Genomic DNA, 22,750 nt, shown 5'->3' with positions numbered 1-22,750 from the left:
CATTGACCACTTCCCAATAGTATGCAACTTTCTGAATAGACTCCTTCACAACTCAACCCTGCAGAAAATGGAAATTTGTCCCAGCAGACTGGGCAAAATTTCAGTCATTCCTCACCCTTGGTGAGGAAGAAATCCGCCGCCAGCATATTGATAATGTGACAGATTACATCACGCTGCATCTTCTAAATGTGGCTAAACACACAATACCACTATCAAATCCCCTAGGCCGAAAGCATTATAATTATTGGTGGAATGAGGAATGCACAAAAGCGAAGATAGCAAAAAATAAAGCCTGGAATTTATTTCGGCAATGCCCGAGTACAGCCAATCTCATTAATTATAAGAAATTAAGGGCAAAAGCACGTTTCATACAAATGCAAGCCAAGAAAGAATCCTGGACCCGTTTTGCATCCAGTTTTCACAGAAACAGTGATCTCAAAATAATATGGAAAAAAATTTGACAGCTGTCTGGTAAGTTTCCTACTATACCTTCTCCAGTCCTCTCCTGGATTGGGCAAGATCTGTCTAATCCCTTAGATATAGCTAATGCTTTGCTGAAATCTCGAGCATCAGCCTATACTAAATCATTCCAATGAATTAAAAACACTAAAAACAAGCATTGCTATTAATTTTCAAACTGCCAGCCTTCCCCCATATAACAAACCTCTGCAATATTCTGAACTTTTGCATGCCATTAGAACAGCCCACAATGCTGCTGCTGGGCCAGGTGGGATTTATTATGTCATGCTACAACCACTTGATGACAAATCTTTGCACCTTTTCCTGGTCTTTTACAATCGTATATTTTTTAGAAAATGTTTTTCGAGCTTCTTGGCATCATTCTACAGTTTTGGCATTCCTCAAGCCTGGAAAAGATCCATCCAACTGCCATAGCTATAGCCCCATATATCTCTCAAGCTGCCTCACAGAATCCTTGAGAAAATTATCTGCAGAAGACTCATCTGGATCATTAAGTCAGAACAGCTAATCAGCTATAGTCAATATGGCTTTTGTCAAAATAGGTCATGCTTGGATCTTGTGGTGAAGGCTGAATTTGCCATTCTTAATGCATTTGTTAAACATGAACATCTAGTAATGGTTTCGATAGATATAGAGAATGCTTTTGATACCATCTGGTGGCATAGTATACTTAGTGATCTTTACTTTCTTGGACTGCGGGGCAACCTTCCTGTATTTCCTATGGTCCTTCAGGTTGTCACAGATATTCTCTCAGATATGCCAGACAAGCTGTACTTGCTACCTGAAGGTCTAAAACGCTGATGGAACTGATATTCAGGTGACATTCAAGTCAAGTGGACCCAATTTCGGCGAAGTCCGGATGGTCTCTGATAGCCAAATCCTCTGCTTGCACCTTCACGATGGTGGAACTGTTAGTAACCCTGGGTATAACCTCCATGCACATTCACACTGTTGGTGACCACCCAGGTGTGAACCAAAGTAAGCAGGGTTCGAGGTGTGGTGCCCACACCACATGGAGGAATGCCACCCCTCTGTGTTACCAGGCAATACTAGGTGGTAGATGACTCTCATCTACCGGTGAAATACCACCACTTTGCTTATTGGAGGGTTGAAGTTGTGTAACCCATGTTTAGTCTCCAGAGCTAAGTTCTGGTCAACCCTTCCCCACCTCTTTCATCATGCAGTATGACTGATGACTTTTAAGGTTATAATGAACATCATAGTGAGATCCAGTCTTCCTTACATTTCGAGGGTACAGCTCTAAAATGGTATTCGCAGGCCTGCCGCTAGTTAGTACACCGGACCGAACCTATTGGTATCTCTTTAGGAGGCTTCCGGATTAGCTAGAGTATAATCTTACTACCTCTACTCTGCCAGATAGTGACTGGAGGGAGTCCGAGTAGTGTGTATGCGGGGAGCATTGTCGAGGCCACGTTATGTCAAGAATCTGGGTATATTCTTACCATGTATACGCCATATCCAAAAATTTCATTACTTCATACAGCATGTCCCCCCACTTTTTCTTGCTATTGAATTCAGCATGAATAGTCAAACTAACAGAGTAAGCTTATCTACAAAAAGATCTAAACCTCCCAAACACTTCCTAGTTCATTTCACAAATATACGTGGTCTCAATTCTAATCTCAACGATGTCCATTTCCACTTGCAGTCTGCAAAACCCCATGTACTTTTTCTGACAGAATCTCAGTTATCGGATGATTCAACTACTGCTCATCTCAGTTGCCCAAATTATTCGCTGTATGATTCCTTTTGCCTCAAAGGTGGTACTTGTGCATATGTCCATTCCGATTTTCCCTGTTACAGACTTGGTAATTTGGAATCTCCTCTTTTCGATCTTGCTGGCTTAAAATCTCTCTACACCTTATTCTGTCAAATTCATCTGTACCGTTCTCCCAACTCCACTAATCACTTGGAGCTCTTTGACTTCCTCTCTTTGCAACATGACTTTCTCCAGTCCAACTTTCCTAACAGTGAGGTAATTTCCTTGGTAATTTTAATGTTCACAACTCCCAACTCCAGCTGGCTTCTGTTTTCTAGTCACACTGACCCATCTGGTCATGTGTGTGTGTGTGTGTGTGTGTGTATACTGGTTCAGGGTGGTTCCCAGGCAAATGCCCATCTCCACCTAAATCATTTAAAACAGAAAATCTGTAAAGTGGACCTGATAAATAAAAAGATAGCTAAGAAATAAGAAGACAAAACATATTTTTGAAAAGAAGTAAAGTAAAAAATAAATAAATAAAATTTTTAAGTTAAGTTCAAAATCTAAGCTAAGTGTATAAACAAGAAATTTTGAATAGGAAAGAATAAAAGTAAATATAAGAGAGATGTTTGTGAGTGTAGTATGTTGTTTATGTCAGGTCATTTGCCATCAGAAAGCAGCTGAACTCTTCAACTGCAATCTGATGCCCGTCCCTGGCACGTGGAGCCGGACCTGGTTCTGTCTTTAAAAGCTGAAGCGCCAGAGCGCAATTAAACACTCAGTAGAGAGAGTGCTAGACTGTTGAGTTCCAGCTGTCCAGCCTTGGGCCGCCCAACCCAAGAACTGAACAACAGCCGAACAAAAAAAAAAAAAAAAAAAAACCACTTAAGTGGTCCATGCCCAGGAGCCCCAGACCAGACCAAAAGCTTCCAGGTCTGAAGCTCCCAAGTCCTGATGCAATCAATGAAGATTCTGGTTGTAGACGGCCAATTCAATGTCCGTGAGGTTTCGTATGATAGATCTTTTAGGGAACACAGCATTTGCATACCCTTGTAAGGCCTGAAAGTTGCTAACTCCTTGCACCAATCTATGTACGTTATCTTCATTAAAATTAGCTATCTGTTTTCCCAAAAGACACCGTTCAGCATTATAATAAGGACAAGAGAACAAAATATGCTGCCAAGTCTCTGCCGCTCCACAAAAACACCATGGATCCGGCTCCAACCCTCGAGAATACAGTTTATCTCTGATTGATCCATGACCTGTTAGCAAAAAACTGGTATACATAGACGGACAGAACCACGACGACACCGGTTTAGTAATGGCAAAATCTGCCACAGGAATGATCTTCCTGGTTATCTCTCCCACCTCTGAAGAACTCCACCGTGCTCTTCATATTCTGACCAACCCAGTCCAAATTCGAAGTTTCTCCTCCTTAACTGTAGCTGTAAGATTCAATGACATCCCTAGATATTGTGCAGGAATACCTTTCCGCATCGCATACATCATTCCTCTATAGACCACATATAAATCCAGAGGTAACAATCCAGCAATCACCTGAAGTGCCACCGTAGACACAGTCCGTGGTGCATACAAATAAGTCAGTATCATAGAACGTTGCAACGACATTAACCTACGTTGGATTCTGGCCTTGAACACATCCGCAGTCCATACACCGGCAGCATAAGCAATAATTGGTAAAAAGATCGTCTTGTAATATAAACTCTTGAAATTCTTACAACTGAGTAAATAAACTTCTTTATTTTGTCATTCAAATGTGCAACATGTAAATGGAACCTCATCCTATCATCCAGTATCACCCCCAAGTACTTAATGTTGGACACAAAAGGAATTTGCCTTCCGTTTAACACTACTCTAGGTGGGCAGTTATAATTAAAATGATTTTTAAATACCATGAATTTAGTTTTTGTGGATGAAATTTTCAACTTGTTCAAGGCAGCCCAATCATCAAGGTCCACCAAAACTTCCTGTATTCTATGCTTCAACACAATTCTAGATCCACCCAGGACCCCCACAATCAAATCATCCACGTACGCCACACGGAAACAACTTATAGCTAGAGACTTCTGCAACCACTGATCCAGTACATCATTCCAAAAAATTGGACCCAGCACTGATCCCTGTGGACATCCTCGGCCTACATAATAGCTATACATTAGGTGCTTCGCACATACCTTTACCAATCTATCTCTAAAATATGAACGTATTACTCCATATAAATACCGGTCACAGCCAGACCTCCTCAAAACACTCAGAACACTCTCCCACCACATGGAGTCAAAAGCACCTTCAAAATCTACAAACACAACCAAAACATATTTCTCGGAAGAGGACTTCACATGATTAATTAATGTCAATATTGCCTCCTCGGTCGAATGACCCTTCTTGAAGCCAAACTGAAAATTCGATATAGCATTACCAACAGTCAGGACGTCAACTATTCTAGGAAGCAATAACCTCTCGAACAGCTTACCGAGCTTTGATAAAAGCGAAATTGGCCTATAAGCTCGAGGATCGTCACGAGGCTTACTGGGCTTGTGTAGAATCTTGAGAAGAGCCACTTTCCACGATCTCGGGAACACTCGCTCCAACAAACATTTATTATACATTTTGAGCAATACATCTGGGCAGACCTCAAAAAACTTTAACACAATTTTATTTTCTAACAGATCCAACCCTGGACATTTTTTAGTGTTCAACCTCGCGGTGGCTATCCCCAGCTCAAACAACGAAAACAAACTTATCTCCGATGAACCATCATACACCAGATTACTCAGACGTATTCTGGCCTGATCAACTGTATCCGACTCCAACACATCCTCAGCAAAAAGTTCCCCAACTATCCGTTGAACAGTACTAAACCAATCATCAGTTTCCACCCCTTCAGTCACCACAGTATTGTAAATTTCACCTCGTACCAACCTATCCCGTGATTTTCTGTAAATCAGACCCCAAGGGTCCGAATTTCCCACCTCCTTGACCAATTTCTGCCAGCATTCCTGCTTGGCAGAAATTGGTCAAGGAGGTGGGAAATGGGATGTGGAGTTGCTTGCTGGTAATTATCGATGTCGTCTTAAAGATCGATAATTACCAGTGAGCAACTCCACATGACCACACAACTCGACTGACCACCATGGTACCGGGACTACTTTAGATTGTTTTCTTTTAGCACAATGCAACGTGGCTTGAAACAAATGGTACTCAATGTGAGCTACCAACTCTTCCGCATTCAAATTATTCAGGGATAATACAAATTCATCATTGTACAATGATTTCAAATAACTACCAAATTTATCCCATTTAACTCTTTCCATAGAAAATCTTCTCAAAGTACCAGTTCCAAAATCCCTCCGCATATTATCAGGAGCAACACAGAAGGAAATAGCTCTATGATCACTGCTCAACAAATCAGAATGCACATCCCAATTCAGTATTCTCTCCGCGTACCCGAAAGAAACAACAGTCACGTCAATATTTGACTGGCCGTGACAAGTAGAAAAAAGTAAAAGGCTTATCTGGTAAATTCTGTACACTTAAATTGTGTGTTAAAATCAAGTCTTCCAACAAAGATCCACGAAAATCAACAACACCACTATGCCAAAAATGAGATTTAGCGTTCAAATCCGCAGCCAGTATCAGTCCACTCCCAACAAACCTCGAACAAATCCTATCCAGATGATGCAAACAAACCAGAAAATCTGCCAAAGGAGAACAATATGCAGAAACCAAACAAAAGGAAAGATCCCTCAGCGCCACCATCGTGCATACTATATCTGCAGAACATTCATTAGTAATGGCCGTCAATACAATATCCCGATTCAAAACCACCATAGCTGACTTTGGAGGAACATCTGTAGCAGCAAGAACTCGGCATGACGACGGGTATCCCATAACCTTGTATGCATGTCCTCCCACTTGGGCCGTATAGTATGGCTCCTGAATACAAACCAAATCAAACTCACCCTCAAAAGCTGCAACACGAATTTCATCAGCTACAGCACGAGACCGTTGTCCGTTTATCTGCAAAACTTTTAAACCTGTGAAGTGATTTAAGTTCTCTGTGGACCCATCTGGTCAGGATGCTGAGGCTTTTGCAATTACTACTGACTTTGCACAGATTGTTCATTTACCTACAAGAATACCGGACAATCCTAACCATGCAGCCAACAGACTTAATTTTTTTCTCAGAAACAACCCTTCTAAGTACACGGTCGAAGTGTGTGGTCCTTTGGGCACCTCAGAACACAACTTGGTGATTGTCTCTTCTCCAATGGAGCCTTTATCTCATGGCTATTCCCAACCTCGTATTGTTTCACATTACAAGAATGCAAAATTGGATGACCTGCGAGATTTCTTTTCTTCTTTTCCTTGGTCGGATTACTGTTTCAAAACTTCTGATGTCAACGTTTGCTTGTCAGTGAAATTATTCTTGTAAGAATGGAATGGCTGACCAGGCTAGCCAGGAAGGTAAAGTGCATGCCTGGCAACCCAAAGATCGCGGGATCGTTTCCCACCTTGGGCTCAGATCACAGTAAAATGCAAAAACTTTGGGAGGTGCATTATGGCCAACAACTAACAAGAGAAAAAAAAAGAATGGAATCCTTTATTCCACACTCCAATTTAAAATTCCGTCATTTATCTAACCCTTGGTTTTCCAATAAATGTGCTAAGGCTGTTCAAGAGAAGAACGTTACATATCATGATTGGCTTGTTTCCAAACCTACACTTTCATTTTCTGTCTACACCAAAGCTCGCAACAATTGTAAAGCAGTTATTAATCAGGCCAAACTAGATTTTAAACAGGCTAAGAGTAGAAAACTTGCTTCTTGCTCTAATGGTAGCTGAGCATTCTGGTCTCTTGCCAAAGCTATTGGCCGCAACTTTTGTCCATCTCTGCTCCCACTTCTGTCAAAACCGGTTGGTTCTGTTGTCACTTCAGCCAAGGATAAAGCTGACCTGCTAGCATCGCATTTTTCTTCCAACTCATATATTAATGATCTTGGTAAAACACCTACCACAATTCTCAACACGCTCCATTCAATGCCTCCTGTGGTCTTCCATTAAATGTCAGAAGGATTTTGACGAATCTTGATGCTAAGAAAGCTCCAGGTCCTGATGGTATTTCTCCACTTGTTCTGAAAACCTGTGCTCCTGAACTTACTCCTGTTCTTTGCCGCCTTTTTTTCACTTTCTTATTCCAAAGGTGTTTTTCCTTCTGCTTGGAAATTTGCTCATATCCAGGTAGTTCCTAAAAAGTGTGACAAATCCCTCCCATCCAATTATCGTCCCATTGCAATTACTTCTACTCTTTCTAAAATAATGGAGAAATCAATTAACTGCCAACTCTTAAACTACCTAGAAACCTTCTGTCTGATCAATGATCACCAGTATGGATTCCATCAGTGTCAATCCACTGATAATATTCTGGCTTATGTTACCCATTTATGGACAAATATAATGGAAAAGTTCGGGGAAACACAAGCAATTGCTCTTGACATCTCAAAGGCTTTTGATCGTGTTTTGCACAAAGGTCTCGTAAACAAGATTTCATCTTATGGTTTGCTAACTTTTTTGTATTTGGTTATCCAGTTTTTTCTCTGATCTCTCACTGACGGTGATGGCAGATGGCTCTCTGTCTTCTAACTTCTCCACTAATGCTGCTGTCCCACAAGGTTCAGTTCTTTCCACCACTCTTTTCCTCGTGTATATTAATGACCTTCTTCCATTGACTGGAAATCCTATCCTTAGTTTTTCCGATGATAGCACATTGCATTCCACTTTCCATTTTGAGAAACATTGCCCTGCTCAATAAGCTTCAACTTCTCGAATATCCACTACCAATTCCTTAAATGCCGATCTGCAAGTAATTCTCCAGTGGGGCAAAGACAACTTAGTTGATTTCAATCCTTCTAAGACTCAGTCTTGTCTTATATTTCACAAAAAGGATTCTTCTGCTTCTATGCTTATCTTTGGTGACACTCCAGTTTCTAGACAAAATGATATATCTCTTTTAGGGATTACCCCAACTTCCAGTTTTTTAGATGCAGAGGAAGCACATTACAAATATTGCTTCCTCTGCATCTAAAAAACTGGGTTTTCTCTTTTGTTCTCTGTGTTACTTTTCTTCGAAACAGCTGTTCACTCTGTACAAATTGGAAATCCACCCTACAATGGAATATTGTTACCACATCTGGGGCAGTGGCCCCCAAAACCTCTCTCAGGCTTCTAGATTCCATTCAGAAGAGGGCAGTTAGACTAATTAATGACTCCTCTCTAACAGAGTCTCTCCACGCGCTATCTCATAGACGTACTGTTTCTGCTGCATGCCTTTTCTACAGATACTTCCATGGGCACTGTTCTTCTGAATTGGCTTCTATAATTCCTGCTCTCTCTTTCAAAACAGTCCGAACATGTGCCGCCACCAGCCAACATCCATTTACTGTCCAACTTCAAACTCACAGAACCAACTTTTTATCTTCCTTGTTTATTCATTCAATTGCTGTTTTCTGGAACAACCTTCCTTCATACGTATTTCCTGAAAATTACAGTCTACAGAAGTTCAAGTCTAATGTCAAGAAATATCTTCTTTCATCTTCTCAACCTCCAACCCAAGCACAGTGCTAAGTACTATAGGTTCTAATACCACTCATGTATTACCTTTATACCTTTATACAGATGTATTACCTTTATACCTTTATACAGATGACCTTTCCATCTCCTGCCATTCTCAAAACATGAGCTCTATTGAAAGACAGCTTCAGATATCACTTAATAAAATAAAAATGTACGGACTTCCTGTCCAAAAAGTTAAACATACTCAGAGTTTTATCCGCCCAAACGTGGCGTGCAGATCGTATCTTCCTGCTTCGGTTATATAGGGCATTGATCAGATCCCGCCTCGATTATGGTGCCAGAAAGAGTGCATTATGCTGGCTTGATCCTTTTCAACACTGTGCTTTGAGAATTGCAACTGGTGCATTCAGAACATTGCCAGCACATGATCTCTACGTTGATGCTCATGAGTCCCCACTAACTTTACGCTGGAGAAAACTGTTACTGAAGTATGCTGTCAAGATACAAAGTTGTGCCTCATCCCGTTCAGTCATACCTTTTCAATCCACCATTAGAAAACTTATACAGAAACAAACTTAGCATAGTAAAACCAGCTGGTCTTTGCCTTCTTGAACTGGTGCAAGTTTGGAATGTTTTCATCCATTCCGTACAACAGGTAGCGACTTATACTTAACTACCACGGGCTCCTCCTACTCTTCGGACCTGTGACACTTATCTCTGTCAATGGAGAAAGAATATTTTGCAAGCATCAAATGTCAAACAGCTTCATGCAGTTCACATCCAAAGATATATTGATTTTTCCCCAATTTGTACGGATGGCTCTAAATCAAATTCAAATGTTGGAGCAGCAAAAGTGTTCTCAAATATCATTATTTCAGCAACCCTTCTCTTTGAATTCAGTATCTTCTCAGCTGAATTATATGCAATCAAACTAGCTTTAGAAAACTCTATTCTTACTGTTGCTTAAAATCTGTTATTTACACTGATTCCCTCAGCTCTGTGGGGTTTTAAAAGACCTTCATTTATTTGGTCTTAGAGGTCACCTTCCTATTTTTGTTAAGAATTTTTTATCAAAACGACTCTTCCATGTTCGTGTTAGATCCAGTGTGTCCTGCCTTTTTTGTCAAGAGAAAGGAGTCCCCCAAGGCTCTGTCCTCAGTGTTACGCTGTTTGCAGTCAAAATTAATTCCATTACAAAACAGCTTCCTCCTTCAGTAAATAGTGCTTTGTATGTAGATGATTTTAGTATTTTTTGTCACTCCTGCAGCATGAGAGTAATTGAACGATAATTGCAACAAGCAATCAACCAGCTTATTTCCTGGACATTAGCCAATGGGTTTAGATTTGCTGCTCAAAAGACCATTTGTGTGCATTTCTGCCGCAAACGGAATCTACATCCTGACCCGGAACTGAAACTTGGACAGAATCCGGTTCCTGTGGTAGCAGAAACAAAATTTTTGGGACTCATCTTTCATCAAAAGCTAACGTTCCTCCACCATATCCGTCAGCTCAGAGCAAAATGTACGAAATGTTTGAACATGCTCAATGCTATCTCCTCCAACTATTGGGGAGCAGACAGAAGCACATTATTACATCTGTATCGAGCACTTGTCCGCTCAAAACTTGATTATGGTTTCCAAGCCTATTCTTCAGCTAGAACTTCTGCACTCCGATGGCTCGATCCAATACACCATAGAGCCATACAGATTGCCACAGGGGCATTTCGTACTTCGCCTGTACAAAGTTTATATGTTGAAGCCAATGAAACACCACTGATGCTTCGACGTCAGCAATTGTCGTTATAATATGCCATAAAAATAAAATCCCTGCCTGACCATCCTACGTGGACATCTGTTTACATGCCACGGTGGTAAAATATATATAATATGAGTAAAACTGCCAGTCGACCCTTTGGTATCAGGATTCAAGAGCTGGTTCGTGATATTAACTTTACATTGGATAATATATCCATGTCAGCCAAGCAATCAGTTCCTCCCTGGAATATGCAATTTCCGTTTTGTGATTTAAGTCTTAGGAGCTGGCTGAAAGTTCACACATTGCCATGTATATATCGGCAACTCTTTGCAGTGCACCCCGCCGAATACCCAGAATTCTTGCCGGTATATACAGATGGATCGAAGTCCGAAGAATTTGCTGCGTCTGCTTGTTTTTTCCCAACCAAAACAATCTGCAATCGTATTCCGTATGAATGCAGCATATACGCTGCAGAACTGCATGCAATAGAACTAGCCTTGGATCATATAAAATCTCACCACTACCAAAGGTGCATATTATATACTGATTCCCTAAGCGTATTACAGGCCTTATCCAAGGTGAGAAGCACTCACCCAATATTGTGCCGGGTGCAGCAAACATTACACTCCCTCTTAAAGTTAAACTTCGATATTCGCTTTTGCTGGATCCCTAGCCATGTTGGTATTAGAGGCAATGATTTGGCTGATGCAGCAGCCAAATCAGCAACGTCACAAAGTAGTATCCGCTTGTCTGTCCTCTATACAGACTGCAAGCAACTAATTCACAAAAAATTATGCATACGTTGGCAAGAAGCTTGGAATGGGTGCCCTACCAACAAGCTGAATGAAATTAAGCCTGTAATAATGCATTGGCATTCTTGTCAGCACAGGGTTCGCCTGGAGGAAGTAGTTCTTGCTCGTCTACGCATAGGACATTCTCACCTGACGCATTTGTATTTGCTGAGGGCTGATGATAAGCCTGTGTGTAGATATTGTAGCGTATTTTTAACTATTCGTCATATTTTAGTAGAATGTACTTTGTTTAATGATGAATGCCGTTTATGTTTTGCCTATTTTTCTGAGCCTTATACACTCAGGCAGATTTTATCGGATGACGACAATGTGTCAGATGTACTCAAGTTTTTACAACTAATTAATCTATATAGTTTTATTTAGATCTCTTCAATATTTAATACATTATAACTGTGTTTATGGCATATGTTATTTTATTGTATATTTTTACATATTTCATATATATTTATATCTTATACCTCTAGACTTGGCGCACTATAGCCTTAGATGCTGATGCACCATAAAAATCCTAATAACCAACCAACCCTCAGCTCAGTCATGGCATTATGTAATTCCTCAGATAAAGTTCACCCTGTTCTAGATGAAATCAGAAGTTTATTACTACAAATTAAAGAATGCCACCAAATGGTCACTTTTTGTTGGATTCCAGCATATTCCGGTATTTTAGGCAATGAACTGGCCAATAAAGCTGCAAAAAATCCAACCACCTTAGATTTAATCAATATCCCTGTTCCAGCATCAGATTATGCACTAACCATTCATGCCACTTGCCTATCAGAATGGGCAACACTCTGAGACTAATAATAAACTCTTTCAGTTTAAACAAGATCCGAATATTTTGCACTCCACCGTCCGTACACCAAGACAAGAAGTAGTAGTCCTTTTAAGGGCAAGAAAAGGTCATACCTATCTGACTCATCTTCATTTACTCACAGGAGATGATCCACCACAATGTTCACATTGTTCTAATAAGGCAAATATTTCTGAATTTTTAACTTCCTCTGGCAAACTGGGCTTTTTTAATCATTTCTGATTTCAGAATTTCTTCTGACTTAATGGAAATTTCTCATCTCTTAATACGACAGATGAATAGGCACATTATAGCCATAGCAGCTTATGTGCCATTAAACCTCCATAACAACAAATAACTGATTCTGTAATAGATGAGTACCTTTTAATTCTGTATATATATTTTTTCTTTTCTTTTCTGTGCCTGGAATTCTAATATTTTTGAAATCAGTTTATAATGACATTTTCAGGAATGCAGGTTTCACTTCACCTCATCAACTGCACTATGAATGATATCCTTATGATGTAAATTTTTTGTTTCCTGTGTTTATTGTGATATATCTGATATCATGCTCACAAATCATTTGTTTTCTTTCTTCTTTAGGAAATGGCATTATTCTTTTAAATGTAATGTGCTATTATAAAATTTAAAACAACCCTGTGTAAAGCCAACACAATAAATTGTTACCCACAACAGTACAGTAAACCCCCGCTATTCGCGGTATCAGTATTCGCGGTTTTGCGTATTTGCAGTCGCTGATTTAATATAAAATGAAATCTAAAAAAATGTGAATTTTAAGGCACCGTGAACATTTTCAGCCATAAAAAAACATGGGCGTGGCTAAAATTATCTTTCCCCGTCGAAACAGCGCTCAGTGGGTGGGGGGAGGGAGAGGAGTGACAAAACCACGAGTGTGGATGTTTCTCGCTAATCTTTGTTCAGCATGTGTTATGCGCGTGCCATGGAAGGTCTCATTGTTTAGTGACAAATGGACCTGGAGTACTGGGGTCCATAGTTTCAAATACAGATATATATACACAGTTATGCCCAGTTAATTTATTAAAGTACAGATAAAATAAAATATAAGTACAAATTCAGTAGCTTTCGGAACACGTGTCCCTTTATCAACTGACAAATTTGAATACATTACAAGCAAAGTGTGGCACGTTACTCATGCGTCATTGTTGTAGCACAGACGTGTGCTGCCTTACGCCAGTGATCATCCATCAATAAAACGGTTGTCTCTAGGATGGGATGCAGACGCATGCCTTTCTGGCGATTTAATGCCTTAGGGTTGTTTATTATGTTTAGTGACTCTAGCCATTGGCGGTGGCGAAAGTGTCGTGCATGGTCCACTATCTCAAAGTCGCGCTTGGGGTCAAGATCGTGGTTGGTAGCCCAAAAATGTTCTGCGAGCACGGACTGGTCAGTTTCGGCAAGCCGGATTGCTCTGTCGTGTTCCATAAGGCGATCCTGGAGACGTCTCGATGTCTCACCTACATAGCAACTGTTACAGGCCCTACAGGTGATACGGTACACTACATTGCTGCGTAAGACAGGTGTGACAGGGGTCTTCACACTGGAAGGCTCCTTGAGAGCGACTTAAGCCTCCAATCCAGGACATCACTATCCACTGATGACATCTGTACCGCCCTCAACCTATGCCTCTCTAGCAGCATCTTCACCTTTGAAGACTCACTCTACAAACAAGTACATGGCACTGCTATGGGTGCCCCTGTCAGTTCCGTAGTAGCTAACATCGCCATGGAAGATCTGGAGGAGCAGATACACCAGAACCCACCTACACCTATTACAACGTGGTGTAGATACGTCAACGATATTTTTACCATAATACCACGTGGTTCTGAAACGGTACTACTAGAACACCTCAACTCTCTATCCAATTTCATCAAGTTTACCGTAGAATCAGAGGTGGACGGTTCGCTCCCGTTTCTGGACGTGCTAGTGCATCGCGTAGGCCCAAGTCTAGAGACCTCAGTATACCGCAAACCCATGTGGTGCGGTCAATTCACCAACTACGGGTCCGGCCACTCTCCAAGCCATCTCAATAGCACTGCCCGCACCCTATTCTCCAGGGCCTGGAGCCATTCCAGCACCGACACAATTAGACGTAACGAGATCTCCCGTGTGAAGACGGACCTAACCAGATGCGGTTATCCATCCCATGTACTTAACAGATGCTTGTTACAGGCAGAAGAACTTACTTCCAACCCAAGACCTCCGAAGCAAGTTGGCATATCATCCGCCTACATTCCGTACTATCCAGGAGTGTCAGGACGTATCTCGAAGATCCTGAGAAGTTACAACATCAAATGTGTGCAATTACCCGGTAAGAGCCTACGTTCACTTGTCTCCAGTGTGAAGACCCCTGTCACACCTGTCTTACGCAGCAATGTAGTATACCGTATCACCTGTAGGGCCTGTAACAGTTGCTACGTAGGTGAGACATCGAGACGTCTCCAGGATCGCCTTACGGAACACGACAGAGCAATCCGGCTTGCCGAAACTGACCAGTCCGTGCTCGCAGAACATTTTTGGGCTACCAACCACGATCTTGACCCCAAGCGCGACTTTGAGATAGTGGACCATGCGCGACACTTTCGCCACCGCCAATGGCTAGAGTCACTAAACATAATAAACAACCCTAAGGCATTAAATCGCCAGAAAGGCATGCGTCTGCATCCCATCCTAGACACAACCGTTTTATTGATGGATGATCACTGGCGTAAGGCAGCACACGTCTGTGCTACAACAATGACGCATGAGTAACGTGCCACACTTTGCTTGTAATGTATTCAAATTTGTCAGTTGATAAAGGGACACGTGTTCCGAAAGCTACTGAATTTGTACTTATATTTTATTTTATCTGTACTTTAATAAATTAACTGGGCATAACTGTGTATATATATCTGTATTTGTCTCATTGCTTGTTTTTAATTTATATGCTTATAAATTGAATAAATTTATCAATTTATAAATTGATATACTTACAAAAGTGATAAATCTACCGTTTTGCAGTGTAAAACAGACTTTTTCGAGTGTGTTAACGGAAGAAAGTGACTTTATTTGGACAAGTTCTTTCTAACCTGTACAAAAATATGGCTACGAATAACAAGGGAATATGAAATTTGAAAATATCAAAGAAGGTGATGACATTAGCGAATAAAATTGAGTTATTAGACAAAATTTCTAAGGTGAAATTGTCTCCTCAGTGGCAAAACATTATAAAATCAATGAGTCAACGGTACGATCAATCAGGAAATCGGAACAAAAAATCCGCCATAGTGTCCGTGAAAAATTGCTTCAAAAATTTGCTCTGTTAACTCGTGATGTTAAATTAGTAAAAATGGAAAAGGCTCTAAATCTGTAGATAGAAGACCGAACTCAAAATAAAATTCCATTAAGTTCGCTCATCATTCATGAAAAAGCAAAACTCCTTTATCAACACTTAGGCGAAACTGGTGATACCCTGGCGGGATAAGTTTTTTTAGCTATAGTAAAGGCATAGATTGAAAGATTTGTTTGAAATTTCTAATAAATATTACATTTAATAATAAATTGTTTCTTATTTTCATTTCGATGCCTCATGCTTGCATTTCATTATGTACATAGTCTTATTATGAAGGTACATATAATACATACCTAGACAAAATTTTAGACTAGTTTTTCTTATATATTTCATACTTTGGAACGGAACCCCTTTATTACTATGGGAGCCATAACTCAGTATTCGCGTTTTTGGTATTCGTGGCATTTCTCAGGAATGTAACCCTACTGATGTCAGATTACAGTATGGAGCTGCACACCCTTTCACACCTTCAGTTCCATCCTGCACTGCACTCCAGTATATTCTTGAATTTTTTTTTTTTTTTTTTATGTAAACCCCAAACACGAGAGGTATTGGAACCTATAGTACTTAGTACCGTGCTTGGGTCGGAGGTTGAGAAGACGAAAGAAGATATTTTTTGACATTGGACTTGAACTTCTGTAGACTGTAATTTTCAGGAAATACGTATGAAGGAAGGTTGTTCCAGAAAATGGCAGTTGAATGCATAAACGAGGAAGATGAAATGTTGGTTCTGTGAGTTTGAAGTTGGACAGTAAATGGATGTTGGCTGGTGGCTGCACGTGTTCGGACTGTTTTGAATGAGAGAGCGGGAATTATAGAAGCCAATTCAGAAGAACAGTGCCCATGGAAGTATCTGTAGAAGAGGCATGCAGCAGAAAAAGTACGTCTATGAGACAGCAAGAGGAGAGACTCTGTCAGAGATGAATCATTAATTAACCTAACTTCTCTCTTCTGAATGGAATCAAGAAGCCTGAAAGAGGTTTTGAGGGCACCACCCCAGATGTGGGAACAATATTCCATGTCAGGGTGGATTTGCGATTTATACAGAGTGATCAGCTGTTAGGAAGAAAAGTAACACCGAGAGCGAAAGAGAAAACCAAGTTTTTTAGATGCAGAGGAAGCAATATTTGTAATGTGCTTGTGCCAAGAGAGAGATTAGAAGTCAGGGGAATCCCCAAAAGAGATATATCATTTTGCCTAGAAATGATAAGCATAGGAGCAGAAGATAAGCATAGGGGCTAAAGATAGATAAGCATAGGAGCAGAAGAATCCTTTTTGTGAGATATAAGACAAGACTGAGTTTTAGAAGGGTTGAAATCAAGTTGTCTTTGCCCCACTGGAGAATTACCTGAAGATTGGCATTTAAGGAATTGGTAGCAGATTTTCGAGAAGTTGAAGCTGATTGAACAGGGCAAGGTTTCTCAAAATGGAAAGTGGAATGCAATGTGCTATCATCGGCAAAACTATGGATAGGATTTCCAGTCAATGGAAGAAGATCATTAATATACAAGAGGAAAAGAGTGGGGGAAAGAACTGAACCTTGGGGAACACTGGCATTAGTGGAAAAGTTAGAAGATAGAGAGCCATCTACCATCACCCTCAGTGAGCAATCAGAGAGAAAACTGGATAACCAATTACTAAAAACAGTTGACAAACCATAAGATGGAAGCTTGTTTAGAAGACCTTTATGCCAAACACGATCGAAAGCCTTTGAGATGTCAAGAGCAACTACTTGTGTTTCACCGAACCTTTCCATTGAATCAGTCCATAAATGGGTAACATAAGCCAGAACATCACCAGTGGATCGACGCTGACGGAATCCATACTGGCGATCGTTGATCAGACAGAAGGTTTCTAGGTAGCTAAAGAGTTGGCGGTTAATTGATTTCTCCATTATTTTAGAAAGAATAGAAGTAATTTCAATGGGACGATAATTGGATGGGAGGGATTTGTCACCCTTTTTAGGAATTGGCTGGATATGAGCAAATTTTCAAGCAGAAGGAAAAACACCCTTGGAATAAGAAAGTGAAAAAAGGCGGCAAAGAAAAAGAGTAAGTTCAGGAGCACAGGTTTTGAGAACAAGTGGAGAAATACCATCGGGACCTGGAGCTTTCTTAGCATCAAGATTCATCAAAATCCTTCTGACATCTTTTTAACGGAAGACCACTGGAGGCATTGAATGGAGCATGTTGGGAATGGTGGGCGGTGTTTTACCAAGATCATTAATATATGAGTTGGAAGAAAAATGGAATGCTAGCAGGTCAGCTTTGTCCTTGGCTGAAGTGACAACAGAACCATCTGGTTTGGACAGAGGTGGGAGCAGAGATGGGCAAAAGTTGCGGCCAATAGCTTTGGCAAGGGATCAGAATGCTCGGCCACCATTAGGGCAAGAAGCAAGTTTTCTACTCTTTGCCTGTTCAAACTCTAGTTTGGACTGATTAATAACTGCTTTACAATTGTTGCGAGCTTTGGTGTAGGCAGAAAATGAAACTGAAGAATTACAAACAAGCCAATTACGATATGCAACGTTCTTCTCTTGGACAGCCTTAGCACATTTATTGGAAAATCAAGGTTTAGATAAAGGACGAGATTTTAAAGTGGAGTTTGGGATAAAGGATTCCATTCCTGCAAGAATACTGACACGATCTGAGCAAACGTTGACATCAGAAGTTTTGAGACAGTAATCCGACCAAGGAAAAGAAGAAAAGAAATCTCGCAGGTCATCCAATTTTGCATTCTTGTAATGCCAAACAACACGAGGTTGGGAATAGCCATGAGATAAAGGCTCCATTGGAGAAGAGACAATCACCAAGTTGTTATCTGAAGTGCCTAAAGGACCTCTCACTTCGACCGTGTACTTAGAAGGGTTGTTTATGAGAAAAAGATCAAGCGTTTTAGCTGTATGATTAGGATTGCCCGGTATTGTTGTAGGTAAATGAACAATCTGTGCAAGGTCATTAGTAATTGCAAAAGCCGCAGAATCTCGACCAGCTGGGTCGGTGTGACTAGAAAAGGGAAGCCAGCTGGAGTTGTGAACATTAAAATCACCAAGGAAAATTACCTCACTGTTAGGAAAGTTAGACTGGAGAAAGTCAATTTGCAAAGAGAGGAAGTCAAAAAGCTCCAAGTGATTAGTGGAGTTTGGAGAACGGTAGAGACAACAGATGAATTTTACATAATGAGATAGAGAGATTTTAAGCCAGAGAAGGTCAAAGAGGGTAGATTCCAAATTGCCAAGTCTCTGACAGGGAATATCAGAACGGACATATGCACAAGTACCACCTTTGAGGCGAAAGGAATCATACATCGAGTAATTTGGGCATCTGAAATGAGCAGTAGTTGAATCAACCGATAACTGAGATTCTGTCAGAAAATGTATATGGGGTTTGGCAGACTGGAAGTGGAAATGGACATCGTTAGTATTAGAATTGAGACCACATATATTTGTGAAATGAATTAGGAAGTGCTTGGGAGGTTTAGATCTTTTCGCAGATAAGCTTGCTCTATTAGTTTGACAATTGATGGTGTATTCAATAGTGAGAAAAAGTGGGTTGGACATGCTTTATGAAGTAATGAAATTTTTGGATATGGCGTACACGTGGTAAGAATATACCCAGATCCTTGATATAACGTGGCCTCGACAATGCTCCCCACGTACACACTACTCGCACTTCCTCCAATCACTATCTGACAGAGTAGAGGTACCAAGATTATACACTAGCCGATCTGGAAGCCTCCTAGAGTTACCATTAGGTTCGGTCCGTGTACTAACTAACTAGCGGCTGGCCTGCGAACACCGTTTTAGAGCTGTACCCTGAAATGTAAGGAATATTGGATTTCGCCACTATGTTCATCTTAACCTCAAAAGTCATCAATCATACTGCATGATGGAAGAGATAGGAAAGGGTTGACCGGAACTTAGCTGTAGAGACTAAACATGGGTTCCACCACTTCAAGCCTCCAATAAGCAAAGTGGTGGTATTGCGCCGGTTAATGAGAGTCATCTAACTGATGTCAGATTACAGTATGGAGCTGCATACCCTTTCACACCTTCAGCTCCATCCTGCACTGCAGTATCTTCTTGAATATACCAGATCTTGGGATAGTTCAAATAAAAGTTAAGCTGAACTCCCAGGTCAGTGGGAGTACGGTATACTGTTGCAGATAATGATTCAGCATGTTGACTTTACGTGATGTTGTTTTTAATTTTATAACAGAAAATCACATTGAAAATAATTACATTGTTTTCTAGAGAGGAAATAAATGAAATATGATTTCACTTGTGATTATGCTATCCAATATGTCAAACAGTAAACTGAGAAGACAAAGGTATGCGGTTACCAATTTATGACCTCTTATCTTATGAGCAGAGATTAACAACTGCCCTTCTTACAAAAGGTTATGAATTTTGCCATTTCTACCTTTTCTTCCCTTCCTCCTACCAACTCCTTCCCTAGCATCAATCCAACTTTTCTGCTAGTCTGAAGACAAATTAACAAAGTTGCCAGAATATGCAAAATGAATGTTTACTTCTTGGAAATATCAAAATAGTGCCTCCCCCACTCTCCCAGAAAAACTAAAGATAGGTTATATGAATAATTTTGATTATACTAGAATATCCCATACCAGTGCAAAAACATTTGCATAGACCAATTATATCATCATTAAAAAACTAAAAGCAAGGAAACTACAGGGATACCAGGTTCTAAAATCTTCTTATTTTGAACAATCTATAGAATAAAAGATACATATCATGTATCTTTTATTGTATAGATTGTATAGTTAAATGTAAATATTTAACTGTGTTACTTTTTGCATATCCCTTAATAATTTTGGTCACTTATCCCCCGATAAACTTCTAGACATGCATGGAAAGTATAAAAGATTATTTCAAACAATTTAATTAACTTGATTCTACAACATAAAATTAGCATAAGGCCATCTGACTTCATCTTGTTAAAAATGGGTACATATTTAACTGTTTATATTTAAATATATTATGTTAGGAACCAGGAAAAAGATCTCAGCTATGGAGAATGACAAGTTCTGGGCTTCTGCATCATGAAGGATCTAGTCCTCCACGTTTACCCAATAGAACAAATGCAACAGATATTGAGCGTACTCTAGTATTGGATATTGCTGGTCTTGGTCCTGTACCTGGGGAATATATTCCTCTTATGTTAAGAAAGCCTGATGAGAGACGAAAGTTGACTCAGACTTGGAGATTTACTAGTGATGGTCGCTTGTGTTGTGGACATTCAAACATGTATGTTCAGGCTAAAGATGGTTTTGCTGGAATTTATGCAGGTAAGAATGTTCCTTTTTTTTTAATTCCTTTAACCTAATATCATGATATGTTTATACCTTATATATATATATATATATATATATATATATATACACACACACATACACACACACTGATGGGGCAGTCACACATTTCTACTGACAGTGGTTGCCTGGAATTGGAATGTTTCCAGTCTCATACATGTAGTATTATCCTGTAGGTACTTCCCCCCCTCCAGTGTTCATGTGGTTACCATTACCCACATGAACACTGGAAGGGGGGGGGGAAGTTACCATTACCTAAATGTAAAATATTCTCTCATTGCCATGAAATTTATTATTATATATTTTAATCATGATCTAATGCAATATATAGGTTGATTTTGCATCCCAACTTTTAGGCACTTATAAGATTTTAATTGAAATTTGGTGTTCTGCTCAGTGTACTTGTAGAATTCAAGAATGTATAATATAAAGAATAAAGTTAGGAAAAAAATTACTAGTGGACTGAGCTTCCACCTGAACTTTTAGGAGATTACAACATGAATATAATCTCCTTTCTTTTTCTCCTGGTTAGTCATGATCAAGGTCTGGAAAATTGAGGTTTACTGAAATATCCCCGACAAGCTAAGTACAGGCTTGTGAATCTCTTCATTTTGAATACAGTTATTAACAAAAATATTTCTGAAAGTAAACATGTCATCTTTGTGTTTCCTTACAGATAAAATGTTACTGTCTTCATTTCCAATTATCTTACGGTGGCCTTCTTTTAGAATTGTGAATCGCAGGATTCATCAGACACTGGACATTCTCAAAATGTCTAGGATGTTCTGCTACATCCTCGGAACAAGTTGTTAATGTATGCCATGAGAATGTTGAATATTTGAGTATTGTTTTGCGATTTGTGTATTTACAAGCTGATGACTATGTTTAACCTATATTGGCAGAAAATTATTGTACAGGCTATCACCTACTGGATATTCCAAGTAACTCAAAATTTACTGGAAAAATTCTAAGGTGGATTTCTGGGTGGCTGCAGGGCAGAAGGTAGAGGGTTGTGATTAATGGATATTCTTCAAATAAAGTTCCCAAGGATTGATTCTTGGACCACTGTTGTTTCTGACCTTCATAAATGACACTTATGATGGAATAGACAGCTTGATATAAAATTTTCAGATGACTTAAAGTTGGTAGAGTAGTTAATGGTTGGTAGCAAGCAGTGCTGCAAGAATGGTCAGAATGCAGTAAAATGTAAGGTCTTACATTTGGGGAATAGTAACCTCAAAATAAATTATACACTTGGTGAGGCTGAATTAAAAACAGGAGAGGAAGAATGGGATCTGAGAGTTATAATAAGGGCAGATATGAAGTTTTCTGAGCAACAAGGCAGTGAGGAAAGCCCATGGTGTCATGTTGATGATTTATTGAACATTGTCCTGTAGAGATATGGAAGTCATAGTACTACTGTATAAGACAATTGTAAGGCTACATTTGTAATATCATGTTTGAGTACGGAGACCTCATTTGAAAAAAGACTGAGCTTCTTGTAAATGTCAAAACGACAGGGACAAGACTGGTGAGGGGGAACAAAGGGGGTGCTCTTACCAAGAAAAGCTTAAGTTCTGCAAATTGCGGCATCAGGAGTTGCTGCAGTTTGCAGAACTGATGGTGATCTGATTAAGTTGTATATGGCCTTGAATAGATGGTTTCAGCAGGCTCAGTGCTGATGGGATTCTTCCTCTTACTCAGATTACGAACCTGAGGGGACATCAACTCAAATTGAAGAAAGACAGTTGTAGAATAAATGTGCGTAAATTTGCCTTGAGCCACCAGGTAGTTGATTGCTGAAACAAACTTTCATCTGTTGTGGAAGTTGATAGCTTAAATAAATTCAAGGAAGAACTGGACAGACTTTTTGAGCAAATGGATGGGTGAAATGG

At 39.9% G+C, this 22,750-nt stretch overlaps 1 protein-coding gene across 6 annotated transcripts in view; it reads left to right on the top strand.

The window, feature by feature from the left end:
* Nucleotides 1-22,750, top strand: part of LOC150079291 (intermembrane lipid transfer protein VPS13D-like) — a 1,618,665-nt gene that overhangs the window by 1,412,834 nt on the left and 183,081 nt on the right. For 5 of the 6 annotated variants that reach the window (XM_090383928.1, XM_090383929.1, XM_090383926.1 and 2 more), the window contains one exon: nt 20,531-20,831. In XM_090383928.1, coding sequence (XP_090240054.1) covers nt 20,531-20,831 — 301 coding nt within the window. Of the gene's footprint in view, nt 1-20,530; nt 20,832-22,750 lie in introns of those variants that run through there. The other variant, XM_090383932.1, reaches the window with a different exon arrangement.

This window comes from Mastigoproctus giganteus, chromosome 10 (genome assembly GCF_048544385.1).
Source record: "Mastigoproctus giganteus isolate SK-2022 chromosome 10, ASM4854438v1, whole genome shotgun sequence".
Classification (NCBI taxonomy): Eukaryota; Metazoa; Arthropoda; class Arachnida; order Uropygi; family Thelyphonidae; genus Mastigoproctus; species Mastigoproctus giganteus.
Note: the sequence above shows the minus strand (reverse complement) of the source record. Positions and strands in the feature narration are given on the sequence as shown.